Source organism: Arvicanthis niloticus, chromosome 11, assembly GCF_011762505.2.
Source record: "Arvicanthis niloticus isolate mArvNil1 chromosome 11, mArvNil1.pat.X, whole genome shotgun sequence".
NCBI classification, from domain to species: domain Eukaryota; kingdom Metazoa; phylum Chordata; class Mammalia; order Rodentia; family Muridae; genus Arvicanthis; species Arvicanthis niloticus.
In genome coordinates this window covers 40908080-40923099 of record NC_047668.1, presented here as the reverse complement: position 1 = coordinate 40923099, position 15020 = coordinate 40908080, and the positions used below count along the sequence as shown (strand labels likewise).

Genomic DNA, 15020 nt, shown 5'->3' with positions numbered 1-15020 from the left:
ACACACACATGCATGCGTGCACTCGCATACACGCACATGCACACAAGTACATGCACATACACACACATACACAGATGCACACCACACATGTGTACACACATAATGCATGTGTATGTATTTCTGAGATAGTACAATTTTTTCACATTACAAATAAGTACTAATTGTGTTTCACAGGCATTTTAAACTATGGGATAGTCTACAGTCTCTTGACACCAGTAAGAGTCAGTAAAACATACTTGAAATATTTATTTACATTTTTCCCCACCTGGCAGTCCAGGAATTCACTATGTAGATGGCTTTGGACTGAGAGAGGTTCACCTGCCTCTGCTTTCTGAGTACTAGGATTAAAGGCATGAGCCACCACTCCCAGCCAAATTTATATATTCTTAAGGAGGTGATAAATCTTATTTCCCACATGAGAAGTATGTTGAAGACCAAACAGGGCAGATTGGAATGCTGTTATTTTTATCCTGTATGTCAGTTGGTTCTCTTTATCATGGCTATAGCTTCCATAACCTGTTCTAAAAATAGTTGGAGCAAAGCAAACAGTTCCCTAGATAACTCATTCTGGAAGCCCTAAGCCAACCTCCCCAGGCCTACGTGGCACTTCTGGGATTGAAGAGAAGCACATGGAGCAGGACCCAGTGAGGCTCTCATCAAGTGTCACTGCTTTGGAAGGATTAGTCTAAATAAGCTAGACTTTTTGTTTTGGTTTCCTTTTAAAATGAAAACAGGCTTTTATAGATTAGATCACATGACTGGATAGTTCTAAAACCTAGTTCTTAGATAATTCTAAAACCTAAGACTACCAAGGTAGCATGTAGAATGTTGATGACTGTTTGATGCAGACACTTGAAAATTATTCTTAGACATGTCTTTGTATTCCATAAGTGTCTGTAATTTTCTTCTTTTTTATCCCTTAAGTTCTCTCTCTCTTATTGAGGACAGTACCTTTATTTAGTTAAGTGTAATCATTTGAGGACTTGACATAGGTCTGGGCCACAGGATGGCTATCTTACAAAAGTGGTTTGGGTCAGGCTGTCTTTATTGTGATAAATGCTACTTTTTATATGTCAGATAGCTGAACCTGTTCATTAAGATCATTTTACTTAAATTCTATATGCATTGGCTGTGTTTTCTTTATTTCAGCAGTATAACTTAATGAATTTTTCTGTCACATGACCTCAAACACTTCATATTAATGCTACTCGTATTTCCCTTGACTTGTCTAGGCATCCATCCCTACCACAGGCACCTCACTGTTACTGAGTTCAATGACTGTGGATGTCGTATGTGAGAAACTGAGGCAGATAGAAGGGCTGGACCAGAGCATGCTGCCTCAGTATTGCACAACAATCAAAAAGGTGACTTGTGTTTGCATCTTTGTATAGAAAGGATTGGGAGTGCGGGAGACAGGCAGAATGCCAGGCAGCACATCTTCACCCAAGCCACTGCAGTGCGACAGTGAAATGGGTGCTTTCTTTTTCAGAGCTGCACTTGCTCTTTTTTATAATTTTATGAGTAGATTAAAGAAAGAGCAGCTGAATTACAGTGTTACTTAACTAGTGTCTGTTATAAGTAAAAATAAAATATCATGGTGAGAACTACAACAGCTCATCACTGTGCAGCAGAGAACATTGAGCGGCTGCTTGTGCATCTATCACCTTCAGCTGCACATCTCTAACCTGAAGCCTCTGGAATAGGAAACTCTTCTGAACATGGAGATCAGTATAAGTCAGATATCAGAGCCTTTTGGTTATTGGACTTTGTGCTGGATGCTCAGTGAGTAAAATTCAAATGAATATCCCTTCCTGAGTTGGAAGCACTGCACTTGGAAGCAGTTTTAGTCCCAAGCAATTTGGGGAAGGATACCTGGCCTGCAGTATGTGTTTGTGTGGCTTCGTAGTAATTACAGAGTGAGCTTCACTTCCCGCAAGTTGTCGTTTTGTATCATGTCTGATTTATGATGGTGTCATGTTTGAAGAACCATATAGGTTGGGCTTGCAAGGCTGAAGCATCCATGAAGGGTTTTTCTTCCAACCTTTATATTCCAGAGTCTCCCCAAAGCTGAACAGTTTTAAGAAAGACATTGCCTATGTGAAGTTGACTGAGTGCGAGCCTCTGATGCTTATGTTCTTTAAAGAATTACGTGCATTTTTATGTACAGTTTTACTGACCTAAGCCTGCATTTGGGTAGGAGTCTAGCACATGCCCATTTTCTTACAGAGCTAATCCATGCCTATGCCTGTCTGTCTGCGTCAGTACCTCCTTACCACACACCAGCCCCACTCCTCCAGGCAACTGGCAAGTATCAGGAAAGTCTGCTCCTAGTCTGCCATGCACAGGCTCCGGATGCTTGTTCCTTTGAGCTGACTTAGAAATGGAGCATCTTACCACTCCCAGACAGAAATGCTACCTAATTATTTTTTATTTTTTATTTTTTATTTTTTTTTTGTTTTTTCGAGACAGGGTTTCTCTGTGTAGCCCTGGCTGTCCTGGAACTCACTCTGTAGACCAGGCTGGCCTTGAACTCAGAAATCTGCTTGCCTCTGCCTCCCAAGTGCTGGGATTAAAGGTGTGCTCCACCACTGCCCGGCATGCTACCTAATTTTACCAGTTAGTAGTCAGATTTTTTTTTTCATAAAATCAGAAGGCCACCCTGTAATTATGCTACTGTTTCTCATTTAAGTGCAGCTAAAATTATAGGGACCCAAAAAGATTGAAAGCCTATTTTTCTCCTAACTTTAATGGACTGGGAAGATAGCAGCTGGACACTCTGTATCCATTAGAAGACATACTTGGCCTGCTAGACACACTTCATTTAGATTTTCGAAGCTAACACACTCACAAGCCTAGAAATCATTTTTGCTTCTCAGATTATAATAAATAACAATAATGGTTTTGAGGCTGCCCAGGACAGAACAGAGGGAAACATTTGAGAGTCTGGTTGGTCTTAAAGTGTGGTTTGTTTCACTGAAATGCTTGACACTTAGGAAATGTCACATGGTTGGTGTGACTGATACACTCAGCTCATTATATTGCCTGGAGAGATGGCCGCTTGGAGGGCAGCCACTCTGCTAACGGTACAGAAGCAGACCTGTAATCACTAGTGATTCAGAGCACTCGAGGTTTTGTTTTTGTTTTCATTCAGGCAAACATAAATGGCCGGGTATTGGCTCAGTGTAATATTGATGAGCTGAAGAAAGAGATGGCTATGAACTTTGGAGACTGGCATCTTTTCAGAAGCATGGTAAGGTTTTACAACATTATAATACTACAACACTTTATCCTACTATGTAAAGATGTCTGCAACGTTGTAGAAACCCAGAACTAAGAAGTATTGGCCAAAAGTGATATATTTTTCATGTTAATTTAAAAACAATTATTTTGTGTGTGAATTTGTTTTTTTTTTTTTTATTGAGATTAAACTTGTATTATGGGGAATAGTCACAACAGCATGTAGAATCTTGTCCTTTCTGAGGAAGAAGCAATTCACTTGTTTCCCATGCTTTTATTTAACAAAACATGCTCTCCTGAGCAGTTGCAGGTGAGCCACTCCAAGCTCCCTAGGCCCCCAGCTTCAGTGCTCCCTGTTAGGCAGCAGTATGCAGGGCCCACTTTAGAAAGAGCCCAGCTGCAACCTGAGCTCACCCTTGGTGCTCCTCTGCTTCCCTGTTGTCCGCCATCCACTCCCAGGTGAGGTCTCATCACCCTGGCTTGTCTTTAAAAATCTTGTCAAATTGGTTCGCCCAGAATCTCTTGAAAGCCGACCTTCCCCACCTTATGCTCCCTGACTGTGAGCATCTGCTTGTTGCTGGTTTGGAGGACTGTTCTGTGGGGAAGTCAGCATCCCTATCATTGTCGTTCTTGCTGCTTTCTGCTGGGTTCTGGGTTCCTTTACACACTCCAGTTGAATTTTGGTTCTTAAGCTTTAAAAGTTGTACACTAAACTGCTAAAACTTCTTTTAGTCCTGTTAATAGGATTAAGGTAAGATTTGGCATAAAGTCACTGGGCCATCATAGTGGGACGTGTGCTTTCTTGACCCTATTACAATAGCTGCACTGCACTGCACTGTAGTGCTCTCTGAAGCCTCTGTATTGGGCTTTGTCGATGCAGATAATGATTCTTCTTCTCCTAAGATCTTAGAAATGAGAAGTGTGGAAAACCAGGTGGTCCCTGAAGACCCACGTTTTCTCAATGAAAACTCCAGTGCCCCAGTTCCTCATGGGGAATCTGCTCGCCGATCTTCTCACAATGAACTTCCGCACACGGAGCTTTCCAGCCAGACTCCCTATACCCTGAACTTCAGCTTTGAAGAACTGAACACACTTGGCCTAGATGAGGGAGCCCCACGGCACAGTAATCTGAGTTGGCAGGTATTTATTTTGTGTCATTTTTCATATAATTGGAGAATAAAGACTGCAAATATGCTGATGCTTTAAAACACTCATTCAGAGAGTGATGATTGAGAACCCAGCTGGGCAAGAGGATGGCCATCTACTCAAGGAGTTGGGTTTATTTCAAAGGGGAAGAAACAGCAAAGTACAGGAGGAGTTAAGTTATTCAGAATTGAGGAGAAGAGAGAAGATGTCCCAGAAGACAGTGGTAGGGCAGCACGAATGGGGGCTGGGCCTACTGCTGCATGCCTTTGATCCCAGCACTCTGGAGGCAGAGGCAGGAGAACCTCTGAGTTCAAGGCCAGCCTTGTCTACATAGAGTGAGAATGGGGCTGTATTAGAGTGGTTGCAAACTTGCCTTTCTTTTGGTATTTGCATGTGAGATACGGTAATTACCAGGCAAAGTGCACCTATATGGAAAACTAGCATCCTGCTGTCCTACTGACACCTTCATTTGGTTTCCCTCTGCACACAGGAGCACACACTACACACCACACGTGTTCTTTCTCACATGTTGCTCAGGCTGGCCTTCAACCCCAGGGCTCAAGAGATTCCCCTGCTTCAGCAGCATCCTCAGTGCCAGGACCACAGGCCTGTACCACATTTTCTGTGGGGATATTCTTAGAGAGGTGCAGGCTTCAGGAGCAGAAGTACAAGTGAGATATGTGTGAGGAGGAGGGATGAGTAAGAAGAAAACGAGAGAACCAGAGCAGGGTGCAGAGGAGCAGTAAGAGGCCGAGACAGTAACAGCAGAGAAGCTGTGCTCTGGGCCGAATGGGAAGACCAGAGCCTGACAGGTACTCTTAGGAGGGCTTTTGTCTGGCAGTGAAAGTATGTTTAATTCTCTCCATACTGTGTACCTTAAGGACAGAAGCAATTTTGTTATTAAATACTGACTATTACAAGAATCGCTTAACAATGTGCAAAGTTCACACTTGGTCCTTTGGTCTCTTTGTTCCCACAGAAGCAGTTCCTTTCCTTTCCAGCTTTCTAAGAGGCTGCTCCTCCTTAGCCCACTGTGCAGGCGCTTCCTCCCGTGGCCCTTCCCAGTCCCATAGTGCTCTCACATCGCCCTTTGGGCTGGCGAGATGGCTCAACAATAAAGATGCTCGCTGCAACCCAGTGACCTGAGGTTGATCCATCCCTGTACCCACATGCTTTAAGGGAAAAAAACCAACTCCTCAAAGTTGTCCTCTCACCTACACACACACACACACATTGCACACGCAGGCACGCAGGCACACGCACATGCTTGTGCGGGCGTGCGAGTAATAAAAATTTATCAGGGCCTAGAAAACTTTTGCATATATAAATTACTAAAAATAAATAGAACCTGAAATGTTTCTAAATATTTTTAACATAATATTATTAACATAAATAATATTTTTATAAAAACTACCTTTCAAACAAAAATGTTCAGTGAGACTACTAGGTCCCTGGTGCTCTCTCCATCACATCTCCTGTGACAACACACATAAATTTAGCTCTGGGCACTCGTGTGAATGAAGGAGAAAAGGCACAGGACACGTCGTGTCCTGCTGAGTACCTTTCAGGACCCAGGGGTCCTCTGCACAGGGGCCCACACAGCATTTGAGCACAGCTGCATTAGTGGGTAGAGGGAGGGAGGCTTCCTGTGGGACCTCCTCAAGGAGACAGACACTGTCTCCTTTCCAAAGAAAAGATGGTCTCCCCCATGCCTTTCCTATGGTCTGATGGACCGTAAGCTCTCTTGATGCTGCTTCTTTTCCTGCTTCCTTTTTCTAATCTGTACTTTTAATTGCCCATTTATTAGCCTTTCTAAGATCTAAAGCAGCTGGGACCTTAAAACCCAGTATTAGAAACTTAACTTAAAGGTTTCCCATTCTGCCTTCACTGGGGTCGGCCAGCCCACGGTGCAAACCTTTGTTATCCCCTCCCACTCCGCTTTAAGAACATTTTCTTTCTGTGGATTAAAATTGGACAGAAACTTCCAATTTTGTCAAATAATTTGAGACAGGTTCCTTTATCATACCTTAAAGACTTTGTTTTCTTTTTGAGATCTGTCTTTATTTCTTCTTTATCTCTTCTAAGAGTCATTCTTTCTAGAAGGTGCTTTTACCTTAGATAAAACAATTTGAAATTACTAAACACAAATGCTCAGATGACCTCTACAACTTGAAATTGTTCTTTTAAATATAAACAGTAAACTAATGTTGCTAAAAATTTATAAGCTATTAACAGAATTATTCATAAACTCATAGCTTTTGTTAAACTGTTAGGTGGCTATTTTAAAGACCTTAGTACTGTGGTAACTTTTACATTGTTACTGTACATATGTGTTTCCTAAGCTGATGTTTAGTATGTCTTTTCCCCTTCTTATTTGAATTCTTAAATTTTTTTTTTCTGTCTTCACAGTCACAAACTCGCAGAACCCCAAGTCTCTCGAGTCTCAATTCCCAGGACTCCAGTATTGAAATTTCAAAGCTTACTGATAAGGTGCAGGCCGAGTATAGAGATGCCTATAGAGAGTACATTGCTCAGATGTCCCAGTTAGAAGGGGGCACAGGGTCGGCAACCATAAGTGGCAGATCTTCTCCACACAGCACATACTACATAGGTCAGAGTTCTTCAGGGGGCTCCATTCATTCTAATCTAGAACAAGAAAGAGGGAAGGAGAGTGAGCTGAAGCAAGAGGACGGGCGGAAGTCATTTTTAATGAAGAGGGGGGATGTCATAGATTACTCCTCATCAGGGGTGTCCACTAATGAGGCCTCACCCCTGGACCCCATTACTGAAGAAGATGAGAAGTCTGACCAGTCAGGTAGTAAGCTACTGCCAGGGAAGAAATCCTCAGAACGGCCCAGTCTCTTCCAAACAGACTTGAAGCTTAAGGGAAGTGGTTTGCGCTATCAGAAACTGCCCAGTGATGAAGATGAATCTGGTACAGAAGAGTCAGATAATACCCCACTGCTCAAAGATGATAAGGATAAAAAGGCTGAAGGCAAAGCAGAAAGAGTGGCCAAGTCTCCAGAGCACAGTGCCGAGCCTATCAGAACATTCATTAAAGCAAAAGAGTATTTGTCGGATGCCCTCCTTGACAAAAAAGATTCCTCAGATTCAGGTGTGAGATCCAATGAGAGTTCTCCCAACCACTCTCTCCACAATGAGGCAGCAGATGACTCCCGACTGGAAAAGGCAAATCTCATTGAGCTCGAAGACGAGGGCCACAGTGGGAAGCGGGGGATGCCACACAGTCTGAGTGGCCTGCAGGATCCAATTATAGCTCGGATGTCCATTTGCTCGGAAGACAAGAAAAGCCCTTCCGAGTGCAGCCTGATCGCTAGCAGCCCTGAAGAAAGCTGGCCTGCATGCCAGAAGGCCTACAATCTAAACCGAACGCCCAGCACTGTGACTCTGAACAACAACACTGCGCCTACTAACAGAGCCAACCAGAACTTTGATGAGATAGAGGGAATCAGGGAGACGTCCCAGGTCATTCTGAGGCCTGGGCCCAGTCCCAACCCAACTGCTGTGCAGAATGAAAACCTGAAGAGCATGGCGCATAAGCGAAGCCAGCGGTCCAGTTACACAAGGCTCTCGAAAGATGCGTCTGAGCTGCATGCAGCCTCCTCAGATAGCACGGGCTTTGGAGAAGAGAGAGAAAGCATTCTCTGAGGAAAAGAGAAGTGAAGTAGCGTTGTCCTACCTGAGGACAAGAGTGTCTTAAACTCTGAGCTGACCCATCCCCATTACTCATCACATTTATGCATCACAGACACCTGATAGGTGGTCAGGCACGTGGGGAAGCGAGAGGACGGTCACCAGTCATCTCCATTGTCACCGTCATCACGGGCACTTTAACGTCTCACTACCACTGTTCTGCCCTTTCTTGGCACACAGCTATGCAGAGTGATAAGAACAGGCTGAATACATAAATAGGTCAGAAGTGTATTGAAAGTTGAAAGGGCTTACATCACAGAGGAAAAGCCTAGAGATCTCCTATATAAACTAGTCCTGTAACATTTGAGGGAAGATACAGTGTTAGATGAAGCAGAAACCAATTTCGCTGTTAGTGCTTAATCTTGGTGCAGATTTGTAGGTTTTAGAGCAGCCCAGAGACTAAGAGTGAATACCTAGCAAATGGATATCCAGTGTTCTGTATAAGAATCATTGCTTTTAAGAGGTCTTAAAATTTAAGTAGAAAATATATACTAAAGAGGGTGATAAAAGTTGATGAGAATGTGAGTTAGCAGAACCAAAGTAGTGGCCTGGGCTGTGTTGAATCGTTAGCAGAGGAGGTGAAGAAGGACAGTATATTCCTGGATACTCTGTCCAGACCCAGGCCTGGCTTCCAACACCATCCACCTGTGCCCTAAAGCCATCTTAGTCTGTTCTGCAACTCTTAAGTAATACACCTAACTTAGCTCATGGCTAAAGAAAATAAGGTTTTTAGTGGTACTGTGATTAAACTCAGGACCTCACAAATCTAAATTCTGTATTGACTAGCTACATCCCCAGCCCCAAGCATGTGTCCTTCCTCCAGGGATTTGGGAAGACATGGGTATAGAGTCCAGTAAACTCTTAATGAAGGTGTCGGGGAGTTATTCCGTTAAAGGGGTTAGTGACAGTGACACTAGACAAATGACAGTATTTAGTTTGCTAACATTAAATCACTGCCTTCTGTATTGTAATAGTTAATGCATCTGTCCTAAATCAGCATTTTAGTTCTCGGGGGAAATTATGAAAACGGAGGCATGGTTTTAAAAAGGAATTTGAAAGCATACAACAAGACAGAGACAGAGTCGGAGCTGGTGTGACCATGACACTTTCGGTTACCCTTAGCAAAGCTAGGAGAGCAACCACATACATTTAAGTATCATGTAGGCTAGAGGTGTGCCTGCATCATCATGCATTGGAACTGTTTGTCACTTGATCATAGCGTGTCTAAGTAGATCAGTTTTAGCGGTGTGTCCTGAGCCATGAGTAGGATGGTAGATGGTGACGTTGCAGGTTTAGTGCTTGTTGAGATGTCCATCACTGGACTGTGTGGTTTACTTGACACTGTGCTGGTAGCTGCTCTGTGTTTCACTGCCTTGCTGTTTGAGTGTAATTAAGCATTTTCATAAAGTGCATATGTTGCATGATCTTTAACAGGTATTTTTAAACATTAAAAACAGCACGATGTTACTGATATTATGCATTAGTAGTATGCAATATCATGTAATGGGTACTTCAGAGGCAGTTTGGTTTCTTTCCAGGTGAGTAGTTACAGCTCACAGTTGTTTATTCACACTGTCTGTGAAGTCAATGCTGGAGTGCCAAGTGCACACAGAGACTAGGAACAATAAAGAGTTGCATGCCATCCTGACTCACGGAGTTTTATTCACAATAGCAATGATAATTCCCATTCTGATTAAAAATTAAAACATGGTCTGTGTGTCTGTTTTGTCCTATGACTGGAGGATGTAAAGACTTATGGGTCATGAAATTGACAAAATGTTCCAGACAGCCCTTACTGTCTTTCTGAGAGAGATTGACTCTGAAGCCCCTGTGCCTAACTGGTGCTTTCTTGAAGCACAGTGTCCCAGAGCGCGTGGGCACCACAGCACTGAGAAGTCCATTTCTGTAGCTAGAGGCAGACAGTCCAGATCCCTGTAGAATATCAGCTTATTAAATGAACATTCTGGTCAAACTTGCTTTCTCCTACTGATACAGAATGTGACAGGCCAGATGGATTCCTGAGTCACCATTATCCCTGAGTCTGCATGTCAGTGTGTGTCTGTGTCTATAATGCATAGCTCAGTCTGATTCACGCACAGGAAAAACTGCAGTAAGCTGGATAAAATAATAGAAAAGTGAGCCTCGAACCCTGCCAATCTTGTAGACTCTGAGTCACTTGGCTCCACCTTCAGCTGTAAAAGCTGTGTTGACATAGCATCCTAACACCGACACCATGGCCTTCTGGAGGGTTGTTTTCTGAGTCCATCTGCAGCTCTGGCTGTTGTAGAACTCATTCGCTCTGTGCACCAGGCGGGCCTTTAACTCAGAGAGCCGCCTGCCTCTGCCTCCTGGTTCTGGGAGTAAAAGTGTGAGTCTACTTTACCGGTGCTGGATAATTAAGGATCAAGAATCCTACACTATGGATGTTAAAGCTCTACTGAGCATAGTAGTCCGTGCCTGTAATCCCAGTACTCAGGAGGCAGAAGCAGAAGAATCAGATGTTCAAGGTCAACCTTGGCTGCATAGAGATTTTGAGACCAGCCTGGGCTGTGTGAGACCCTATTTAACAGAATTAAGGGTGTAAATCAGAAGTGTTTTCAATAAGAGAACTTGGTTTTGTGTGTTAGCTTGTGGAGGTTTATATAGTCAGGATAATCTTAATTGCCTAACCAAAGTAATTTTAAGAGTTGTATTTGCTTAAATACTCATCTTGAGAACTCAAGCTAATTCGCATGTTCTAGTGCTATAATAAAATAACCTATGATCATGATTTTTTTCATACTAATCATTAGAATTTTTTGAATGAAATTAAATTCTTTTTTTTGTTGTTGTTGTTTTGGTCTTGCTAAAGTATTAAATTTAAAAGGTTTTAAGACCACATAATTTTTGGTTACACCAGGAATTCTCAGCCTCTTTAGAAATATCCCTGAATTTAAAAAAAAAAAAAAAAAATTGATGAATTCCTGGCAAACTCCTGAATAGATCAATGTACTTACCAGGAAAAGAGAGCCTAGGGCCCCCTTTAATTTATGGGTGAATGACCTTAAAGGATTAGGTAGAAAGGAGGGTGCAATCAAATTAACATTTTTGGCAAATATGTGCTATGGGTCCCATCCTGCCTTATCCTCCATCTTTTATGGGTTTAGCAGACACAGCAGAAGACCCCCTCCTGCTTGGGGCAGGTGAGCCATCTGAAATGAGTACCCTTGGGCACTCAAGCTGAAGCCTAGGCTGGAGTTACACCAGTGAATTGAGAACTAGAGATTTACGGATAGCAGTGAGCAGGCTGTGGACAGGGTTTAATTGGCTCATCACTTGGCAAAGGTTGAGAATCCCTGGTTGAGACTAATTAAGTAGAAAGAGATTTAAAGTCTTACGTAATGTTAAACCCTTTCCTGCCTAGGAAGAAAATGCTGCCTCTGTGCTAGATAGACAGCGGTTCAGAAGATCCAGTTTAAACTGAGGTATGTAAAAAACTAGTTTTCCAAGTAAGAAGTGTTTGGAACAGTTGCTAGTTAACCACCGTCACTCACATGGTTGAAGAGTTTTTAAAATAAGCAGTCAGCCAACCTTGCTGCCGTGAGATCCTGTCTCCTAGGACTGTCAGCCTACACCTGTCAAGTCTCACCAACCCATGGCTTCCTCAACATGAGCTGAGCAAGGGCAATAGGCTTGCCAAAGTGGATTGGGGCCTGGGAGGGAGCTCATGAGGCCGCAACCCTGCACAGAGTTACAGGAAACTAAGGGATGCTGGCAGTAGGAGAGACGGTCTTAACCAGGGAAGAGCTCACCAATTGTTCACCCAGTACCAAATGGACAGCCCTGAAAACATAAGTAATATTGTACAGACTGAGCAGTTATGTGTGTGTGTAGGAACATATATACCTATGTGTATGTAATAATAGTGAAAAGTAGAGACCATGAGTTTAAAAGAGAGCAAGTAGGGCTCGATGGGGGAGTTTGGAGAGAGGGAAGAGAAGAGGAGAATGATACATATTATCTCAATTTTAAAAAAGAAGAAAGTAGCAAACCACAGTCCTGATCTCAAGGTCTGGCTGTTGGCCTAGGCAGGTGCTGTGGGTGAAAGGCTTCCCAAGGACATTCTAGAACTCAGAGCTGAAACCCTTTCTGAAAGGGACCTCAGTGGCTGAAGGATGGACGAGCATTGCTCTGCTCTCCCAGGAAAGTGGAGCATTTTGAAAAGTGATGAGAGAGGTCGGTCAAGAAGGATCGGCCCCTCATCGACCCCTTCTTGACTCAGGATAGGCTCCCACCCCAACAGCCCTATCAGAAAATTACAGACCCTGTAGAATGCCAGGGCTTCTCCCATGTTGCCACTGCTGCCTAGGAGCTCGCCGACAGCCCCTGCTGTCACTTAAACAGGGCCAGCACTTAAACCTGAAGTGTGGCATCCACTGGTGTCTATTGCGTTTGTGCCTCTGGAAAGCCAAAGTATTGCTAGCGAAGGCCTTCTACATCCCAGAAACACCAACCTGTGGAATCTGAACTGAAGACCAACACAAATTAGCGAAAAACAACACAAAACGTACAGTGTTTTAACAGTGTTAACTGTTTCAAAACAAAATATTCTGCATCTGCCTGTGGGTATGGCCTGTGGTCACTGACTGACCACTGACAGTCCTCAGTCCTTACTCTGCAGCTAGAGATGTCCTTTGTGGTGTTATTTATTTTACTGCAGTCTAGCAAAGCATGGGCTGGGCATCTCAAAATGAATTACTAAACTGTCAAGTGTGACTTAGCTGTGTGTGAAACCATATTCACACAACAGAATGTCTCCTTTAAGTTAAGAAGCTGTTTGAGGCCTTAATTAAGGTCTTGGTTATTCGTGATCATTTTCCAATTTTATCGTATTTACATGTATTTACCTCCTTTTCTTTCAAGGCAACAAGGGCTCTAGAACCTTAGTATCTGCCCATAGACCAAGCAACGCTTCTTTCTCATTCTCCTGACAGTTCGGTTAATTTTCCCAGCTGGCTTCCTCACCATGTATAAGAGGGTGAAGAAGACACGGCCACCACTCTAGCCAGAGAAGAAATGTGTCACCTTAACCAGATTTATCTGTTCTCTGTAATTGTAGGATTTAAGTTAGTTTTTAATGGAGTGTTACTTTTATGAGATTTTAGGCAAAAGCCCAAATGTATAGCAAAAAAAAAAAAAAAAAACCTGTAAATAATCCAGCCTCTCCTCTCATGTCCTGTAGCATATTCTTGGTCAGATAACTAATAAAACATAGATATTTTCAAAATTGGCACAGTCCTTACGCTTGCAAGTTGTGTTTCTTAGAACTTTTGGAAGGCATGCTGTTTTTACTTAATGCAAACTAAACTACTTTATTTTGCAAGAGATCACTTTCTTTTTGGATTCTGTGTTTTCTCCATGTTTTGCCCATGTTTTTTCCATCTTCTTTTGTTTGTGTTTTCTTGGAGGCGGCATTATATGCATCCTATTGTACGACAAGACATAATTAGCACAGCACCTCAAGAGGAAACTTCAACAAAACTGTTTAGAGAAACTGATTTCAGATAACCCAGGACAGTAGGCGGCAATGCCTATAGTGAATAAGGCGGATCTAAACCAAGCTAGTAAAACTGCCAGAGTCGGCATGTGTCCCCCATAATGTGTAAGAAAACCCCGCTGCCCTACCCCTCAACACAGCTCCTCATAGGCCTGCTTCTCCCATGTGTGTACCTTCCCTGTCACCTATCTGGCCTTAGTAAGCTTGTCTATTTATGATTCCAGTGATATTTCAAGATGTAATGCCAAGTTTGATTAAAAATTCCCAAAGATGGATACCCACGGCCCTCCATGGTAGACCACATCCTTTTCATGTGCTAGGCAATGTGTTCTGCACATGGTTTTAAATTCTCTGGTACACATTAAACCCTCGGTGTAGTGGAGATGCCCATCTCGTGTGTCGGTGTAATTCTAGAGTCAGACTAAGTTGGTATTTCTGTACTTCACATTCGAATCTTGAAAACTATATTCAAGTGTGACTTAGCTGTGGTGAACCCCCAATTCAGGTTTATAACTACAGTGAGACTGGTTAATGTCAGGACCACCACAGTGCCCAGCTTACCTTAGCAAGCTCAGAACTTACATTCAGCCTTTCTTTCAGTGGGTTATTTTTAAGGACCACCGTCATCCATCCATCACTTGCCATCTCAGACTATTCTGATTGCTTGACCTGTAGGGACTTGCTGTGCTAGGATTCCATATTTTATATGAATGAGTGATTATGCATTGTTTGAAGATCTCCTTGCCATGTGTAGCAGGCATATCATTCTTAGTATCAATTCTCCAGTCTCACTAACCAAATGCATTGAGTTTCAGTTTTTTAGCTCTTTGAGACTTTTGAGTTCTATACAGTGTATTTTGAATCACATTCACATACTCCCAGTCCTTCCCATATCTACTTGTCCCTCCCTATCAACTCTATGTTTTATCCTTTTCGTAAAATTTTTTTAAACCTTCAAGACAAATTATGCTGCCCCAAATAATCTTGGAAGTGGGCCTTCTACTGGAATGCTGTCTCTCAGAGCAAACTGGCCCTTTATTTTCCAGAAGCTAACGAACTCAGTTGCTCCACTGTTAGGTGTGGGATTGTGTGCCCAATTCCCTACTCCATGCCGGGATTCGGTCTGACTTGGACTTGCATGGGTTTTATACAGACTACTGTCCAAACCACTGTGAGTTCATATGTGCAGCCTCCCTGCTGTGTCCAGAAGGTGTTCCTATAGTCACCCATCACCTGTCTCTTACACTCTCTTCAGCCCCTCTTCTGCAGTGATCCCTGAGTCTTGGAAGGGAGTGAAGTGGTTGTGTGTGTGTGTGTGTGTGTGTGTGTGTGTGTAGTGTCGTATATGTTCCCTTTAGGGTTGAACACTTTGCAGTCTCTTATTCTC

At 43.0% G+C, this 15020-nt stretch overlaps 1 protein-coding gene across 17 annotated transcripts in view; it reads left to right on the top strand.

The window, feature by feature from the left end:
* Kidins220 (kinase D interacting substrate 220) overlaps positions 1-13366 on the top strand; it is an 82541-nt gene extending 69175 nt beyond the window's left edge. For 14 of the 17 annotated variants that reach the window (XM_034513832.2, XM_076942063.1, XM_076942066.1 and 11 more), the window contains 4 exons: positions 1233-1364; positions 3152-3250; positions 4141-4377; positions 6793-9739. In XM_034513832.2, coding sequence (XP_034369723.1) covers positions 1233-1364; positions 3152-3250; positions 4141-4377; positions 6793-8052 — 1728 coding nt within the window. In that variant the 3' untranslated portion in view covers positions 8053-9739. Of the gene's footprint in view, positions 1-1232; positions 1365-3151; positions 3251-4140; positions 4378-6792; positions 9740-11500; positions 11562-12999 lie in introns of those variants that run through there. The other 3 variants (XM_076942069.1, XM_076942067.1, XM_076942068.1) reach the window with 3 other exon arrangements.
* Positions 13367-15020: the final 1654 nt, after the last annotated feature.